Source organism: Calonectris borealis, unplaced genomic scaffold (assembly GCF_964195595.1).
Source record: "Calonectris borealis unplaced genomic scaffold, bCalBor7.hap1.2 HAP1_SCAFFOLD_366, whole genome shotgun sequence".
Lineage (NCBI taxonomy): Eukaryota > Metazoa > Chordata > Aves > Procellariiformes > Procellariidae > Calonectris > Calonectris borealis.
This window is the reverse complement of record NW_027441747.1, coordinates 1-15,727: the sequence shown is the minus strand read 5'-3', so window position 1 is coordinate 15,727 and position 15,727 is coordinate 1. Positions and strand designations below refer to the sequence as shown.

The 15,727-nt window shown below is 63.5% G+C and overlaps 2 protein-coding genes across 3 annotated transcripts; one reads left to right on the top strand and one right to left on the bottom strand.

Moving 5' to 3' along the window:
• The first annotated feature begins 1,517 nt into the window (after positions 1-1,517).
• On the top strand, positions 1,518-9,980 carry LOC142077650 (integrin beta-7-like). Of its 2 annotated transcripts, XR_012671954.1 has the most exons (11): positions 1,518-1,802; positions 2,756-2,851; positions 2,946-3,035; positions 3,142-3,282; positions 4,563-4,750; positions 5,702-5,916; positions 7,199-7,421; positions 8,082-8,317; positions 9,480-9,640; positions 9,743-9,890; positions 9,927-9,980. XR_012671954.1 is itself a non-coding variant. In XM_075139571.1 (10 exons), the coding sequence occupies exons 1-10, from the start codon at positions 1,533-1,535 to the stop codon at positions 9,803-9,805; spliced, it is 1,683 nt and encodes a 560-aa protein (XP_074995672.1). In that variant the 5' UTR covers positions 1,518-1,532; the 3' UTR covers positions 9,806-9,947. The 2 variants fall into 2 exon arrangements, 1 of the variants encoding a protein (XP_074995672.1); XM_075139571.1 differs by having other exon boundaries at positions 9,743-9,947.
• Positions 9,981-11,448: 1,468 nt separating this feature from the next.
• Positions 11,449-12,964, bottom strand: LOC142077651 (zinc finger protein 740-like; the record flags this gene model as incomplete). The annotated part of the gene is made up of 5 exons (XM_075139572.1): positions 11,449-12,082; positions 12,174-12,292; positions 12,372-12,495; positions 12,685-12,756; positions 12,878-12,964. Coding segments are annotated over 5 exons (492 nt in total), but the record flags the coding sequence as incomplete, so codon positions are not given.
• Between the last annotated feature and the right edge of the window lie 2,763 nt (positions 12,965-15,727).

The window sequence follows — 15,727 nt, the reverse complement described above, 5'->3', positions numbered from 1 at the left end:
CGCGCGAGCGTTGCTGCGGGCACGTGCACAAGCAAGCGCATCTGCGAGCGTGCCTGCCTGCGCGTGAGCCTGCGGGGGGGTATGCACGGGTGCCTGCCTGCAAACGTGTCTGCCTGCAAGCGAGCCTGCACGCGTGGGTATGTGCAAGAGCATGTGCAAGTGTGCACGCCTGCAAGAGCGCATGCAAGTGTGCGTGCAAACACAACTGCCTGCAAGCGTGTGTGCAAGCGCGCCTGCGAGAGCACGTGTAAGCGTGTCTGCGTGCAAACATGCCTGCCTGCAAGCGAGCCTGCATGTGTTGGTGCATGCAAGAAAGCGTGCAAGTGTGTGTGCATGCGAGCGTGCATGCAAGCAAGAGCATGCACGCATGCTTGTGCATGCAAGCGTGTGCTGCAAGAGCACGTGCAAGCGTGCCTGGCTGCAAAAGCCCATGCAAGCGTACGTGTAAGCATGCCTGCATGCAAACGTGCCTGCATGCGTGGGTATGTGCAAGAGCATATGCAAGCGTGCCTGCCTGCAAGAGTGCCTCCAGCGTATGCGCATGTGCATGCAAAAGCACGTGCAAGAGCACGTGTGAGCGTGCCTGCGTGCAAATGTGCCCGCCTGCATGCATGGGTGCATGCAAGAGAATGTGCATGTGGGCGTGCATGCAAGAGAACGCGCAAGCCTGCATGCGTGGGTGCATGCAAGAGAATGTGCATGTGGGCGTGCATGCAAGAGAACGTGCAAACCTGCATGCGGGCGTGCATGCAAGAGAATGTGCAAGTGTGCATGTGGGCGTGCATGCAAGAGAACATGCAAGCGTGCATGCGGGCGAGCATGCAAGAGAACGTGCAAACCTGCATGCGTGGGTGCATGCAAGAGAATGTGCATGTTGTGCATGTGGGCGTGCATGCAAGAGAACGTGCAAACCTGCATGCGTGGGTGCATGCAAGAGAATGTGCATGTGGGCGTGCATGCAAGAGAACGCGCAAGCCTGCATGCGTGGGTGCATGCAAGAGAATGTGCATGTGGGCGTGCATGCAAGAGAACGTGCAAACCTGCATGCGGGCGTGCATGCAAGAGAATGTGCAAGTGTGCATGTGGGCGTGCATGCAAGAGAACATGCAAGCGTGCATGCGGGCGAGCATGCAAGAGAACGTGCAAACCTGCATGCGTGGGTGCATGCAAGAGAATGTGCATGTGGGCGTGCATGCAAGAGAACGCGCAAGCCTGCATGCGTGGGTGCATGCAAGAGAATGTGCATGTGGGCGTGCATGCAAGAGAACGTGCAAACCTGCATGCGGGCGTGCTTGCAAGAGAATGTGCAAGTGTGCATGTGGGCGTGCATGCAAGAGAACATGCAAGCGTGCATGCGGGCGAGCATGCAAGAGAATGTGCATGTGGGCGTGCATGCAAGAGAACGTGCAAGCCTGCATGTGGGTGTGCATGCCAGAGAACCTGCAAGCCTGCATGCGTGGGTGCATGCCAGAGAACGTGCGAGCCTGCATGCGTGGGTGCATGCCAGAGAACCTGCGAGCCTGCATGCGTGCATGCAAGCAAGAGCCCGCGCGCGCCTGCCTGCAAAAACCCCCGCGCCAGCGCGCGCGCGAGCCCGATCCGAGGCAAAAGCCCGGGCCCCCCAAAAGCGGGTGCCCCCCCAGGAGCGCATCGGCTGGCGCCCCGTCACCCGCCTGCTGGTCTTCGCCTCCGACGACGCCTTCCACACGGCGGGGGATGGGAAACTGGGGGGCATCGTCACCCCCAGCGACGCCCGCTGCCACCTCGACGCCAGCGGCGTCTACGCCAAAAGTCACCTCTACGTAGGCTCCCGGACACGGGGGGGGGGCTCGGGGGGGGGTTGGGGGGGAGGTTTGGGGGGGGGGGTTTGGGCGGGGGGGGTTGGGGGGGTTTGGGGGAGGGTTTTGTGGGGGGTTGGGGGGGGTGGTTTTTTGGGTGGGGGTTTTTTTTTGGGTGGGGAGGTTGGGTGGGGGGATTTGGGGGGCTTGGGGGGGTTGGGGGGGGTTGGGGGGGAGGTTTGGGGGGGGGTTTGGGCGGGGGGGGTTGGGGGGGTTTGGGGGGGGTTTGGGTGGGGGGGTTTGGGGGGTTTGGGGGGGTTTTGTGGGGGGTTGGGTGGGGGTGGTTTTTTGGGTGGGGTTTTTTTTTTGGGTGGGGAGGTTGGGTGGGGGGATTTGGGGGGGGCTTGGGGGGGTTTGGGTGGGGGTGGTTTTTTGGGTGAGGGGTTTGGGGGGGTTGGGGGAGGTGGTTTTTTGGGTGGGGTTTTTTTTGGGGGGGGTTGGGGGAGTTTGGGGGGGTTGGGTGGGGGTGGTTTTTTGGGGTGGGGGGGGGTTTGGGCGGGGGGGTTTGGGTGGGGGTGTTTTTTTGGGTGGGGGCGTTTTTTTGGGTGGGGGGGTTTGGGGGGGTTTGGGAGGGGGGTTTGGGTGGGGGTGGTTTTTTGGGTGGGGTTTTTTTTTGGGTGGGGGGGTTTGGGGGGGTTTTGGGTGGGGGGGGTTGGGTGGGGAGGTTTTTTTGGGTGGGGGGGTTGGGGGGGTTTAGGGGGGGGTGGGTGGGGGAGGTTGGGTGGGGGTTGGATGGGGGTGGTTTTGGGGGGGGGTTGGGTGTGTGTGGCGTTTGGGTGGGGGTGGTTTTTTGGGTGGGTGGGGTTTGGGGGGGGGGGGGGGTGGGGTGGTGGGGGGGGTGTGGGTGGGGGGGGGGGGGGGGGAGGGGGGTTTTGGGTGGGGTGGGCACCCCAGCACCCACCCCCCCCCCCCCGCAGGACTACCCCTCGGTGGGACACTTGGCCCAGGTCCTTTCGGCCGCCAACATCCAGCCCATCTTCGCCGTGACGGGTCCCACCCTGCCCATCTACCAGGTGGGTGGGTGGGCGGGGGGGGGGGGGGGTGTCACGGGTGGGTGTGGGTGTGTGTGTGGGGGTCCCTGACCCTCTTCCCCACCCCCCCCCGCAGGAGCTGAGCCGCCTGATCCCCAAGTCGGTGGTGGGGGAGCTGCGGGAGGACTCCAGCAACGTGGTGCAGCTCATCGCCGACGCCTACAACGTGAGGGGGGGGGGGGCCACACCTGGGTGCCCCCCCCCCGGGCTGGGGGCGGTGGGTGCTGACACCCATGGGTGTTGTTTGTGTCCGTCCCCCCCCCCCCCCGCAGAGCCTCTTGTCCACGGTGGAGCTGCAGCACTCGCCGCTGCCCCCCGGCATCAGCCTCAGCTACCAGTCCCATTGCGGGGGCCCCCCCGGCCCCCCCCGGCCCCACGGGGGGGTCTGCACCGGGGTTCGCGTCAACCAGGAGGTGGGGGGGGCGGGGGGGGGTGGGGGGGGGCATGGGGGGGCGTGGGGGGCAGATGGGGGGCGTGGGGGGGGCATGGGGGGGCATGGGGGGACGTGGTGGGCAGATGGGGGGCGTGGGGGGGGCATGGGGGGATGTGGGGGGGCATGGGGGGACGTGAGGGGCAGATGGGGGGCGTGGGGGGGGCGTGGGGGGGCGTGAGGGGGGACATGGGGGGCGTGGGGGGATGTGGGGGGGGCATGGGGGGGCGTGGTGGGCGGATGGGGGCATGGGGGGGGCATGGGGGGGCGTGGGGGGGACATGGGGGGCATGGGGGGGCGTGGGGGGGGCGTGGGGGGACGTGGGGGGGCATGGGGGGCGTGGTGGGCGGATGGGGGGGCGTGGGGGACGTGGGGGGGCGGGGGGGCATGGTGGGCGGATGGGGGGACGTGGGGGGGCATGGGGGGCATGGTGGGCGGATGGGGGGATGTGGGGGGGCATGGGGGGCATGGTGGGCGGATGGGGGGATGTGGGGGGCATGGGGGGCATGGTGGGCGGATGGGGGGATGTGGGGGGCATGGGGGGACGTGGGGGGGCATGGGGGGACGTGGGGGGTGGACAGGGGGGTGTGAGGGGGGTCATGGGCACGGGCATGGGGGGCCATGGGGGGGGCATGGGGGGATGTGGTGGGGGGGATGGGGGGACATTGGGGGGGCGTGGCGGGGCATGGGGAGGGTCGTGGGCACGGGCACAGTGGGGACGTGGGGGGACGTGGGGGGTCATGGGGGGCAGAGGTGGGGGGTACGGGGGGGGCCACGGCCCCGTGGGGCGGCAGGCAGGGCTGGGGGGGGGACACCCCATGGGGGTGACAGGGCCGGGACATGGGGGACCCACGGGGGTGGCAGAGGTGCTCCCATGGGTGTCCCCCCATGCCGTGGGTGTCTCTGTGGGTGTCCCCCCCATGCCATGGGTGTCCCATGGGTGCCCCCCCCCATGCAGTGGGTGTCCCATGGGTGCCCCCCCCATGCCATGGGTGTCTCCCCATGCTGTGGGTGCCCCCGTGGGTATCCCCCCCCATGCCATGGGTGTCTCCGTGGGTGTCCCCCCCATGCCGTGGGTGCCCCCGTGGGTATCCCCCCCATGCCGTAGGTGTCCCATGGGTGCCCCCCCCCATGCCATGGGTGTCTCCGTGGGTGCCCCCCCCATGCCGTGGGTGCCCCCGTGGGTATCCCCCCCATGCCATGGGTGCCCCCGTGGGTATCCCCCCCATGCCGTGGGTGTCCCATGGGTGCCCCCCCCCGCAGGTGACCTTCACGGTGCGGGTGCGGGCGGGTGCCTGCCTGGGGTCCCGGCAGCGCGTGGGGCTGCGGGTGCTGGGCTTCACCGAGGAGCTGAGCCTGGAGCTGGGCACCCTCTGCGGGTGCTCCTGCACCCACCACCAGCCCCAGGCCCCCCTCTGCCACGGCGGCACCCTCCTCTGCGGGGTCTGCAGGTACCGGGGGGGGGCTGGGGGGGGTCCGTGGGGAGGCAATGGGGTGGGGGGGGGCTGGGGGGGGGGGCGTGGAGGGTCCATGGAGGGGGCTGGGGGGCTGGGAGGGGGAAGGATGGGGGGCAAGGGGGTGGGGTGGGGGTCGGGGGGGGGTCCGTGGGGAGGCAATGGGGTGGGGGGGGGCGTGGAGGGTCCATGGAGGGGGCTGGGGGGGGAAGGATGGGGAGCAAGGGGGTGGGGTGGGGGGGCGGGGGGGGGGTCCGTGGGGAGGCAATGGGGTGGGGGGGGCGTGGAGGGTCCATGGAGGGGGCTGGGGGGGGGAAGGATGGGGGGCAAGGGGGTGGGGTGGGGGGGCGGGGGGGGTGCATGGGGCAGGGGGTCCGTGGGGAGGCAATGGGGTGGGGGGGGCTGGGGGGGGGCGTGGAGGGTCCATGGAGGGGGCTGGGGTCTAGGGGGGGGCAGGATGGGGGTCCGTGGGGCAGAGTGGGGGTCCATGGGGAGGCAATGGGGTGGGGGGGGAGTCAGGGGGGTCCATGGGGCAGGGTGGGGGTCCATGGGGAGGCAATGGGGGAGAGGGGGAGTCGGGGGGGGTCCATGGGGCAGGGTGGGGGTCCGTGGGGTGGGATGGAGGCAATGGGGGGGGCTGGGGGGCTGGGGGGGGGGGCTGCGGGGCAGGGGGGGTCCATGGGTTGTATTGGGGGGCTGAGGGGGGGCAGGATGGGGGGCAAGGGGGTGGGGTGGGGGGACAGGGTGGGGGTCCGTGGGGCAGGGTGGGGGTCCATGGGGAGGCAATGAGGTGGGGGGGGTCGGGTCCATGGGGGGGGGCTGTGGGGCAGGGGGGGGTCCATGGGTTGTGTTGGGGGGCTGGGGGTGGCAGGATGGGGGACAAGGGGGTGGGCTGGGGGGGCAGGGTGGGGGGTCCGTGGGGCCCACCATGGCTGCCCCCCCCCCCAGGTGCCCGGGGGGCCGGCGGGGCCGGCGGTGCGAGTGCGAGGGGGCGACGGAGGCGGCGGGGGGGGGCTGCCGGCCCCCCAACAGCACGGGGCCCCCCTGCAGCGGGAGGGGCCGGTGCGTCTGCGGCGCCTGCGAGTGCCCCCCCGGGCTGAGCGGGACCCTCTGCCAGTGCGACAGCAGCGGCTGCGAGCGCCACGAGGGGCTGCCCTGCGGAGGTGACCCGGGGGGGACCCGGGGGGGACCCGGGGACACGGGGGGGACACGGGGACATGGGGATACGGGGGGGACCCAGGGACCCGGGGGGAACCCAGGGATACGAGGGGGACATGGGGATACGGGGGGGACACGGGGATACGGGGGGGACCCAGGGATACGAGGGGGACATGGGGACACGGGGGGGACATGGGGATACGGGGGGGACATGGGGATATGGGGGGGACCCAGGGACCCGGGGGGGACCCAGGGATACGAGGGGGACATGGGGACACGGGGGGGGACATGGGGATACGGGGGGGACACGGGGATACGGGGGCCGTGCCCGTGCCCGGCCTTGGCGTTCCCATCCCTGGGGGGGGTCCCCTCCCCCCCGGCATGTCCCCTGGGGTCCCATCCCTGTCACTCGCCCCTGTCCCCACGGGTCCCTTCCCAATCGTGCAGCCCTGTCCCAGGGGTCCTGTCCCTGCTGCGTGTCCCATGGGGGTCCTGTCCCCATCCCATGTCCCTGTCCCCATGGGGGTCCTGTCCCCATCACACGTCCCTGTCCCCATGGGGTCCTGTCCCCATCCCATGTCCCATGGGGTCCTGTCCTTGTCCCCATGGGGGTCCTGTCCCCATCCCATGTCCCATGGGGGTCCTGTCCCCATCACATGTCCCTGTCCCCATGGGGGTCCTGTCCCCATCCTATGTCCCATGGGGGTCCTGTCCCCATCCCATGTCCCTGTCCTCATGGGGGTCCTGTCCCATGTCCCATGGGGTCCTGTCCCCATCACACGCCCCTGTCCCCATGGGGTCCTGTCCCCATCCCATGTCCTGTCCCCGCTGTGTGTCCCATGGGGGTCCTGTCCCATGTCCCATGGGGGTCCTGTCCCCATCACACGCCCCTGTCCCCATGGGGGTCCTGTCCCCATCCCATGTCCCATGGGGTCCTGTCCTTGTCCCCATGGGGGTCCTGTCCCCATCCCATGTCCCATGGGGGTCCTGTCCCCATCCCACGCCCCTGTCCCCATGGGGGTCCTGTCCCATGTCCCATGGGGGTCCTGTCCCCATCCCACGTCCCTGTCCCCATGGGGGTCCTGTCCCATGTCCCATGGGGGTCCTGTCCCCATCCCACGTCCCTGTCCCCATGGGGGTCCTGTCCCATGTCCCATGGGGGTCCTGTCCCCATCCCACGCCCCTGTCCCCATGGGGGTCCTGTCCCCAACGGGTGCCCTGGCGGGGGGGGGGGTGTCGGGGCCGCGGTGGCCCGTCGGGGCCGTGTGACACCAGCGCGGTGCCCAGGCCCGCAGCGGGGCGAGTGCGTGTGCGGGACCTGCCGGTGCCGCGAGGGCTTCGGGGGCAGCGGCTGCGGGTGCCCCCTGGGCCGGGGGGGCTGCCTGCGGCGCGGGCGGGAGTGCAGCGGCCACGGGCGCTGCGTCTGCGGGAGCTGCCTCTGCCAGCCCGGCTACCTGGGACCCCTCTGCGCCCGCTGCCCCTCCTGCCGCACCCCCTGCCAGCGCCTGCGGTGAGCCCCGGGGGGGGACGTGGGACACGGGTGGGGAGGGGATGGGACTGGGGACACGAGCCTGGAGGGGACGGGGGGGGGCTGGGGGTTGGGGGACAGAGACTGGGATTGGGATGGGGACACGGGACATGGGGGGGACAGGATGGCTGGGGGGATGGGGACAGGGAGCAGGGATGGGATGGGATGGGATGGGGGGGACTGGGGACACAGACATGGAGGGGACGGGGGGCTGGGGGTTGGGGGACAGAGACTGGGATTGGGATGGGGACACGGGACATGGGGGGGACAGGATGGCTGGGGGGACGGGGACAGGGAGCAGGGATGGGATGGGATAGGATGGGGGGGACTGGGGACACAAGCATGGAGGGGACAGGGGGGCTGAGGGTTTGGGGACGGGACCAGGATTGGGATGGGGACAGGGGACATGGGGGGACAGGATGGCTGGGGGGGACGGGGACAGGGACGAGATGGGGGGGACGGTGGGGCTGAGGGGATGGGGACAGGGACAAAGGACATGGGGGGGGATGGGGTGGCCGGGGGGTGGGGGGACAAAGGCCGGGATTGGGATGGGGACAGGGGCCAGGGGCGCGGAGGGGACACGGGGACAGGGCTGGGGCAGGGGGCCGAGGGCAGCGCCCTGACGGGGCCGGGGGTCCCCAGGGACTGCGCCGACTGCGGCGCCTTCGGGCGGGGGCCGCTGCGGGGGAACTGCACCCGCGCCTGCACCCACGTCACCGCCCGGGTGCTGCCCGCGCCCCCCCCGGACCCCCGCGCCTGGTGCCGGGAGAAGACCGAGGACGGCCGCGTCCTCCTCTTCCTCATCGAGGGGGGGGGCGAGGAGGAGGAGGAGGAGGAGGAAGGCAGGGAGGTGACGCTGACCGTCTGGGCTGAGGAGGGTGAGTGCGGGGGCACCCCGGGGACCCCCATGCCCCCCCCCCACCCCGGGATGCCACGTCCCCAGGGACCCTCTGCACCCTACGGGAGCCCCGTGCCCCAAGGGACCCCCTGCACCCTGAGGGACCCCCTGCCTGGGGGGGGTCTCTGCACCCTAAGGGACCCCTGTGCCCCAAGGGACCCCCTGCACCCTGAGGGACCCCCTGCCTGGGGGGGGTCTCTGCACCCTAAGGGACCCCTGTGCCCCAAGGGACCCCCTGCACCCTAAGGGACCACCGTACCCCAAGGGACCCCCTGCCTGGGGGGGGGGTCTCTGCACCCCAAGGGACCCCCTGCCTGGGGCGGGGGGGGGTCCCTGCCCTGAGGGCCCTGCACCCCAAAGGACACCCTGCCCAAGGGGAGGGGGGATCCCTGCACCCCAAGGGACCTCATGCCCAGGGGGGTCAGGGGGGTGGGTGTGCTTGCACCCATGGGACCCCCGTGCTTGAGGGACCCCCACATCCCAAAGGCCCCCTGTGGCTGGGTGGTTGCGGGTGGGGGGGGGTGTCTTTGCACCCATGGGACCCCTGGGGGGGGGTGGGCTCCTTGTCCCCATGGGCCCTGGTGGCTGGGGGGGGGGGGGGTGTCCTCTCACCCATGGGACCCCATGACTGGGGGGGGGGTGTCCTTGCACCCATGGGACCCCGTGGCTGGGTAGGGGGGGGGGTCCTTGCACCCATGGGGCCCCGTGACTGGGAGGGGGGGTCCTTGCCCCCATGGGACCCCGTGGGTGGGGGGGGTTCTTGCTCCCATGGCTGGGGGGGGGGATGTCCTTGCACCCATGGGACCCCGTGGGTGGGGGGGTTCTTGCTCCCATGGCTGGGGGGGGGGGGGTGTCCTTGCACCCATGGGACCCCGTGGCTGGGTGTGTGTGGGGGGGTCCTTGCACCCATGGGACCCCGTGACTGTGGGGGGGGGGGGGTCCTTGCCCCCATGGGACCCATGGGTGGGGGGTCCTTGCACCCATGGGACCCCGTGATTGGGGGGGGGGGTCCTTGCCCCCATGGGACCCCGTGGGTGGGGGGGGTTCTTGCTCCCATGGCTGGGGGGGGGGGGGGTGTCCTTGCCCCCATGGGACCCCGTGGCTGGGTGGGGGGTCCTGACCAGGCCCTGCCCTCCCCGCAGCCGGGGAGGGGTCCGTGGCCGGACTGGTAGCCGGGCTGGTGGCCGGGCTGGTGGCACTGGGGCTACTGGTGCTGGGACTGGGCCGCCTCTCCCTGGAGCTCCACGACCGGCGGGAATACCGGCGCTTCCAGCGGGAACGCCAGCGCGCCCGCTGGAACGAGGTGACGTCCCCACGTACCCCCAAACCGGGGTCACACCCCGTCCCCCCCCCACCCACTCAGGACGGGGCCCTGACCCCCCCCCCACGGGTGTCCTCCCCACAGAACAACCCCCTCTTCAAGAGTGCCACCACCACCACCGTCAACCCCCGGTACCTGCCGGAGTGAGGGGACACCGGGGACACCCCACAGTCACCCCGTGGGGCACCCGCCCCGCTGCACCCCCCCGTGTCTGTGTCCCCCCCCCGTGTCTGTGTCCCCCCCCCCAAGTCTCTGTCCCCCCCCCAAGTCTCTGTCCCCCCCCCCAATAAAAGGAGCCACCCCGTCCCCAACGCGTGACACCGTCCCCCTCCCCGCGCCGGTGGGTGCTGGGTCCCCGGGGAGGGAGATAAGTGGGTGCTGGGGGGGGGGGGGGGGGGGGCAACTCCCACCCGGATCCAGCCCCCCCCCATTCCCCCCCCCCCCCCAATTAAGAAGCGCAGCCCGGGGTAGAAAAAGAAAAAACCCGACGAGTTTTTATTTAAATAAACCCTAAAGGCCGGGGGGGGGGGGGGGGGGGACACGGGGACCGACGCGGGGGGGGGCGCGGGGGGGGGGACACAGGCTGGGGACGGCTTAGAAAAAACTACGTTTAAAAGTGACGCACCCTGCCCCCCCCCCCGGGGCCGCACCCTGCCCCCCCCTTCCCCTCCCCCATAGCAAAATAAGTGTATTAAATCCCCCCCCCCCCCAAAAAAAACCACCCCGAAAATTTGAAGCCGGGGGGAGGGGAAGGGGGTGTCCCCTGGGGTCCCCTCCTGGGATTGGGGGGGGGCTCCGGGGTGGGGGGGGGTCCGGATGCGGCCGCTGCACTTTTGCCCTCGTGGGCGCAGACGCTGAAACGGTTTTGGTCACACCCCCCCCCCCCAAAACGCCGGGGCAGGGTCCGACCCCCCCCCCCCCCCCAAAAAAACCCTTCCCGGCCCCCCCAAAAAATCCCAGAGAGACGCAAAAGGCCGACGGGGACGGAGTTGGGGGGGGGGGCTCGGCTCCTGCCGGCACGAAGCTGCCCGAGCCGAAGCTCTTCTTGGGGGGGGGTGTCCCAAAATGGGGGTGTCCCTCCCGCTGGGGTGTCCCGAGGTGGCACCAACGGAGACAGCACAAAACGCGCCCCCCCCCCACCCCCCCCCCGGTGCCAACCCCTGCTCCTGGCAGTGCCAGGAACAGGGTGGGGGGCAACCGAATGCGGCCCCTTTGCCCCCTCCCCCCTCAAAAGTCTGTGCTTTGGGGGGGGTCGCGCTGGGGGGGGGGGGCTGCCAGGCACTGTCAGAGTCCCCAAACTGTCCCCAAAGAGCCCGGTTCTTCTCCAGCGTCCCCAAAACGCGGCTCGGGGGCGAGCAGGGGTGCCCCCCCCCCCAGGGAGGAGGGCTGGCAGCTGGGGGGGGGTCTCAGCCCCCCCCCGAGGCTGTTCGGGTTGAGGGTTTTCCCCTCAGAATTGGGGTTTTCCGGCAAACGGCCCCGTTTTTGGGTGAGGCTCGGTTTCGCCACCCCCCCCCGCCAAGGCGTGTCACGGCCCCCCCCACCGCAGCCAGGGGTGGAGGCCAGCGGAGCCCAACGGCCCCAAAACGGCCCCAAAACGGCCCGAAACGGCCCCGAAACGCAGGTGGAAAGGAGAAGGAAACCAAACACCCCCCCCCCCAAAAAAAAAACCCCCTAAAAATCTCGAAAAGAAAAAAGGGAAGCGCCGCAGAACTCGCCGCCGCCGCCGCCCCCCTCCGCAGCCGCCGCGGCCCCGGCGCCGCTTTTTTTTTTTTTTCCCTCTTTCTTCTCAAAAAAAGAAAAAAAATCCCCAAAATTAAAAAAAAAACCAACCCCAAAACCCAAAAGGGGGGGGGGGGGGTTTAACGGGTTCCTCCTCTCCTACCTGAGAGCCGAGCGCCCGCGCGAGCCCGTCCGGCGGCCGAGGGGGAGCGATCGGGGCCGGAGGCGTCGCGGTTTTGCTCCGCTTTAGGTCGGCTTGGGGGGGTCCAAGCCTTTCCTGAGAGGGGGAGGAGGGGGATTTGGGAATAAAAAGGGGGGGGGGGGTAAGAAGCAGGTTTCTAGGCAGTTTCTGCGGTTTCTGCCGGTTCGGAGGAAGGTTTTTTGTGTTTTTTTTGTTTTTTTTTTGTTTTTTTTTCCCAAGTTATGTACAGTCGGCTGAAAGTCCGGGCGGTTCTTCCGTCCCCCGGAGTTGGAACCGGGGTGAAAAACCCAGGAAAAAAAAAACCCCCAAAAATAACGAAGAAAGAGGAATAAAAGGGCAGAGGAAGGAAAAAACAACCATGCCCCGGAGCTGCCGTCGGCGTTCCCGGCCGGTGCCGGGGTTAAGCTCGGCTCCTAGAGCAGCAGCTGGGAGTCGGGGGTCTTGGTTTGGCAACCTTGGCACATTCGTTTGTGTCGCAGTAGCCGATCTGTCCTGGAGAAACTCTGCGGGAGGGAACGGGGAGGGGGTTATGATCCCCATCCGGATCCCTCGGGATTGGATTCCGAACGGATTCCGGCTCCGGCGGGACGGTACCTGCATGCAACGCTCGCACTGGTAGGGTTTCTCCCCGCTGTGAACGCGCTTGTGACGTTCCAGGTGATATTTCTGGATGAAACGCATGTCGCAGACGTCGCACTCGAAGGGCTTCTCGCCTTAGGGGGTGGGAGACAAAAACGCAATTAAGGGGGTTTAATTAACGAAAAGGGGGCGTTAACGAGGAATCGCCGTTACCGGTGTGGATGAGGATGTGTCTCTTGAGGTGGTAGCTGCTGCGGAAGGCGCCGTAGCAGTGCTCGCAGATGAAATTTTTGGGGATCCTCAGCTGGAAGGAGCCGTTTTGCTCGATCACCACCACCTACGGAGCAGAGACCCCCCCACCCCCCCCCGCCGCCGTCAGCGCGGGGGCGGGGAGGCAGAATCCTGCCCCCTTCTCCCCCCCCTCCCTCCCCCAAAAAAAAACCCCCCCACCCCGGCCGTCCTGCGCCTGCCGGAGTTTGGGGAATCTTCCTCCTCCTCCTCCTCCTCCTCCTCCACGGCGGCAAACCTGGCTGCCGAGGCGGGATCCTCTCCGGGAGGAGCGGCTGGGTCCCTCGGCGCCGGCCACCCGCTTGCGGCGCTGGCACGGGGAGGGAGGGCGGGGTCAGTCGCGCCCGTTCCTGCCCCGGGACCCCCCCCCCGCGTCCCCCCCCCCCCCCCCATGTCCCCCCCAGCCGGGAAATCGGGGTCCCCCGACCTGCCTTTTTAATGGATTTTTTCGGCTGCGACGCCTCGGCCGTTTCTTCCTCTTTGCGGCTGCGGGATTTCTCGGCGTCCTGACGGAGAGCCTGAAAAAAGGCAGAGAGGAGGAGAAAACGACGTTAAAGGAGGGAAAAATCGAATTTGGGGGGGGGGGAATTGAATTAGAGGAGGGAAAAATCAAATTAGAGGGGGAAAAATAGAATTAGAGGGGGGAAAAATATAATTTGGGAGGGGAATCGAATTAGAGGAGGGAAAAATCGAATTGGGGGGAATTGAATTAGAGGGGGGGAAAATTGAATTAAAGGACGGAAAAATCGAATTAGAGGGGGAAAAATCGAATTAAAGGGGGGAAAAATCGAATTAGAGGAGGGAAAAACCGAATAAGAGGAGGTAAAAAACAAATTAAAGGAGGAAAAATTGAATTAAAAGAGGGAAAAAAACAAATTAAAGGAGAAAAAAAAATTAAAGGAGGAAAAAAATGAATTAAGCAGGAAAAAAATGAATTAAAGAAGGAGAAAATTGGATTAAAAGAGAGAGAATTCGAATTAAAGTAAGGAAAATTCTAATCAAAGCAGGGAAAAATCAAATTAAAGGAGCTAAAAATTGAATTAAAGGAGTGAAAAATCGAATCAAAGGGGGGAAAACTCAAATCAAAGGAGGAAAAATCGAATTAAAGGAGGGAAAACTCGAATTGAAGGGGAGAAAACTCAAATCAAAGGGGGGAAAACTCAAATCAAAGGGGGGAAAACTCAAATCAAAGGGGGGAAAAATCGAATTAAAGGAGGAAAACTCGAATTAAAGGAGAAAAACTCGAATTAAAGGAGGAAAACATTGAATTAAAGGAGGAAAAAACTTGAGTTAAAGGGGGAAAACTCTAATCAAAGGAGGAAAAATGGAATTAAAGGAAGGAAAAATTGAATTAGAGGAGGAAAACTTGAATTAACGGGGGAAAACTCGAATTAAAGGAGGAAAACATTGAATTAAAGGAGGAAGAAACTCGAGTTAAACGGGGAAAACTCAAATCAAAGGAGGAAAATGGAATTAAAGGAAGGAAAAATCGAATTAGGGGAGGAAAACTTGAATTAACGGGAGGAAAACTCGAATTAAAGGGGGGAAAACTCGAACTGAAGGGGGAAAACATTGAATTAAAGGAGGAAAAAACTCGAATTAAGGGAAGAAAACTCAAATCAAAGGAGAAAAAATGGAATTAGAAGAGGAAAAACTCCAATTAAAAGGGGGAAAACTCGAATTAAAGGAGGAGAAAATTGGATTAAAAGAGAGAGAATTCGAATTAAAGGAAGGAAAATTCGAATCAAAGCAGGGAAAAATCAAATTAAAGGAGCTAAAAATTGAATTAAAGGAGTGAAAAATTGAATCAAAGGGGGGAAAACTCAAATTGAAGGAGGGAAAAATTGAATTAGAGGAGGAAAACTGGAATTAGAGGAGGAAAACTCGAATTAGAGGAGGAAAACTCGAATTAAAGGAGGAAAACTTGAATTAAAGGAGGAAAACTTGAATTAAAGGGGGGAAAACTTGAATTAAAGAGGGAAAACTCAAATTGAAGGAGGGAAAACTCGAATCAAAGGAAGAAAAATCGAATTAAAGGAAGGAAAAATCGAATTGGAGGAGGAAAACTCGAATTAAAGGGGGGAAAACTCGAATTAAAGGAGGGGGAAACTTGAATTGATGGGGGGAAAACTTGAATTAAGGAGAGAAAACTCGAACTGAAAGAGGGAAAATTTGAATCAAAGGAAGAAAAATAGAATTAAAGGAAGGAAAAATCGAATTAGAAGAGGAAAACTCGAATTAAAGGGGGGAAAACAAATTAAAGGGGGGAAAACTCGAATTAAATGAGGAAAACCCGAATTAAAGGAGGAAAACATTGAATTAAAGGAGGAAGAAACTCGAGTTAAACGGGGAAAACTCAAATCAAAGGAGGAAAATGGAATTAAAGGAAGGAAAAATCGAATTAGGGGAGGAAAACTTGAATTAACGGGGGGAAAACTCGAATTGAAGGGGGGAAAACTCGAATTGAAGGGGAAAACATTGAATTAAAGGAGGAAAAAACTCGAATTAAGGGAAGAAAACTCAAATCAAAGGAGAAAAAATGGAATTAGAGGAGGAAAAACTCAAATTAAAGGGGGGAAAACTCGAATTAAAGGAGGAGAAAATTGGATTGAGAGAGAATTCAAATTAAAGGAAGGAAAATTCGAATCAAAGCACGGAAAAATCAAATTAAAGGAGCTAAAAATTGAATTAAAGGAGTGAAAAATTGAATCAAAGGGGGGAAAACTCGAATTGAAGGAGGGAAAAATTGAATTAGAGGAGGAAAACTCAAATTAGAGGAGGAAAACTCGAATTAAAGGAGGAAAACTCGAATTAAAGGAGGAAAACTCGAATTAAAGGAGGAAAACTTGAATTAAGGAGGGAAAACTCAAATTGAAGGAGGGAAAACTCGAATCAAAGGAAGAAAAATCGAATTAAAGGAAGGAAAAATCGAATTGGAGGAGGAAAACTCGAATTAAAGGGGGGAAAACTCGAATTAAAGGAGGGGGAAACTTGAATTGATGGGGGGAAAACTTGAATTAAGGAGAGAAAACTCGAATTGAAAGAGGGAAAATTTGAATCAAAGGAAGAAAAATAGAATTAAAGGAAGGAAAAATCGAATCAGAGGAGGAAAACTCGAATTAAAGGGGGGAAAACAAATTAAAGGGGGGAAAACTCGAATTAAAGGAGGAAAACCCGAATTAAAGGAGGAAAACATTGAATTAAAGGAGGAAAAAACTCGAATTAAGGGAGGAAAAAACTCAAATTAAAGGGAGAAAAACTCAAATCAAAGCAGAAAAAAT

What these genes read in the sequence shown, in the direction of transcription:
- LOC142077650 (XM_075139571.1), top strand. Translation starts at nt 1,533, where the DNA reads ATGCAAGCAAGAGCCCGCGCGCGCCTGCCTGCAAAAACCCCCGCGCCA. An exon ending in CCACCCTGCCCATCTACCAG is followed by an intron (nt 2,852 to 2,945) that starts GTGGGTGGGTGG and finishes CCCCCCCCGCAG; the next exon opens with GAGCTGAGCCGCCTGATCCC. An exon ending in TCATCGCCGACGCCTACAAC is followed by an intron (nt 3,036 to 3,141) that starts GTGAGGGGGGGG and finishes CCCCCCCCGCAG; the next exon opens with AGCCTCTTGTCCACGGTGGA.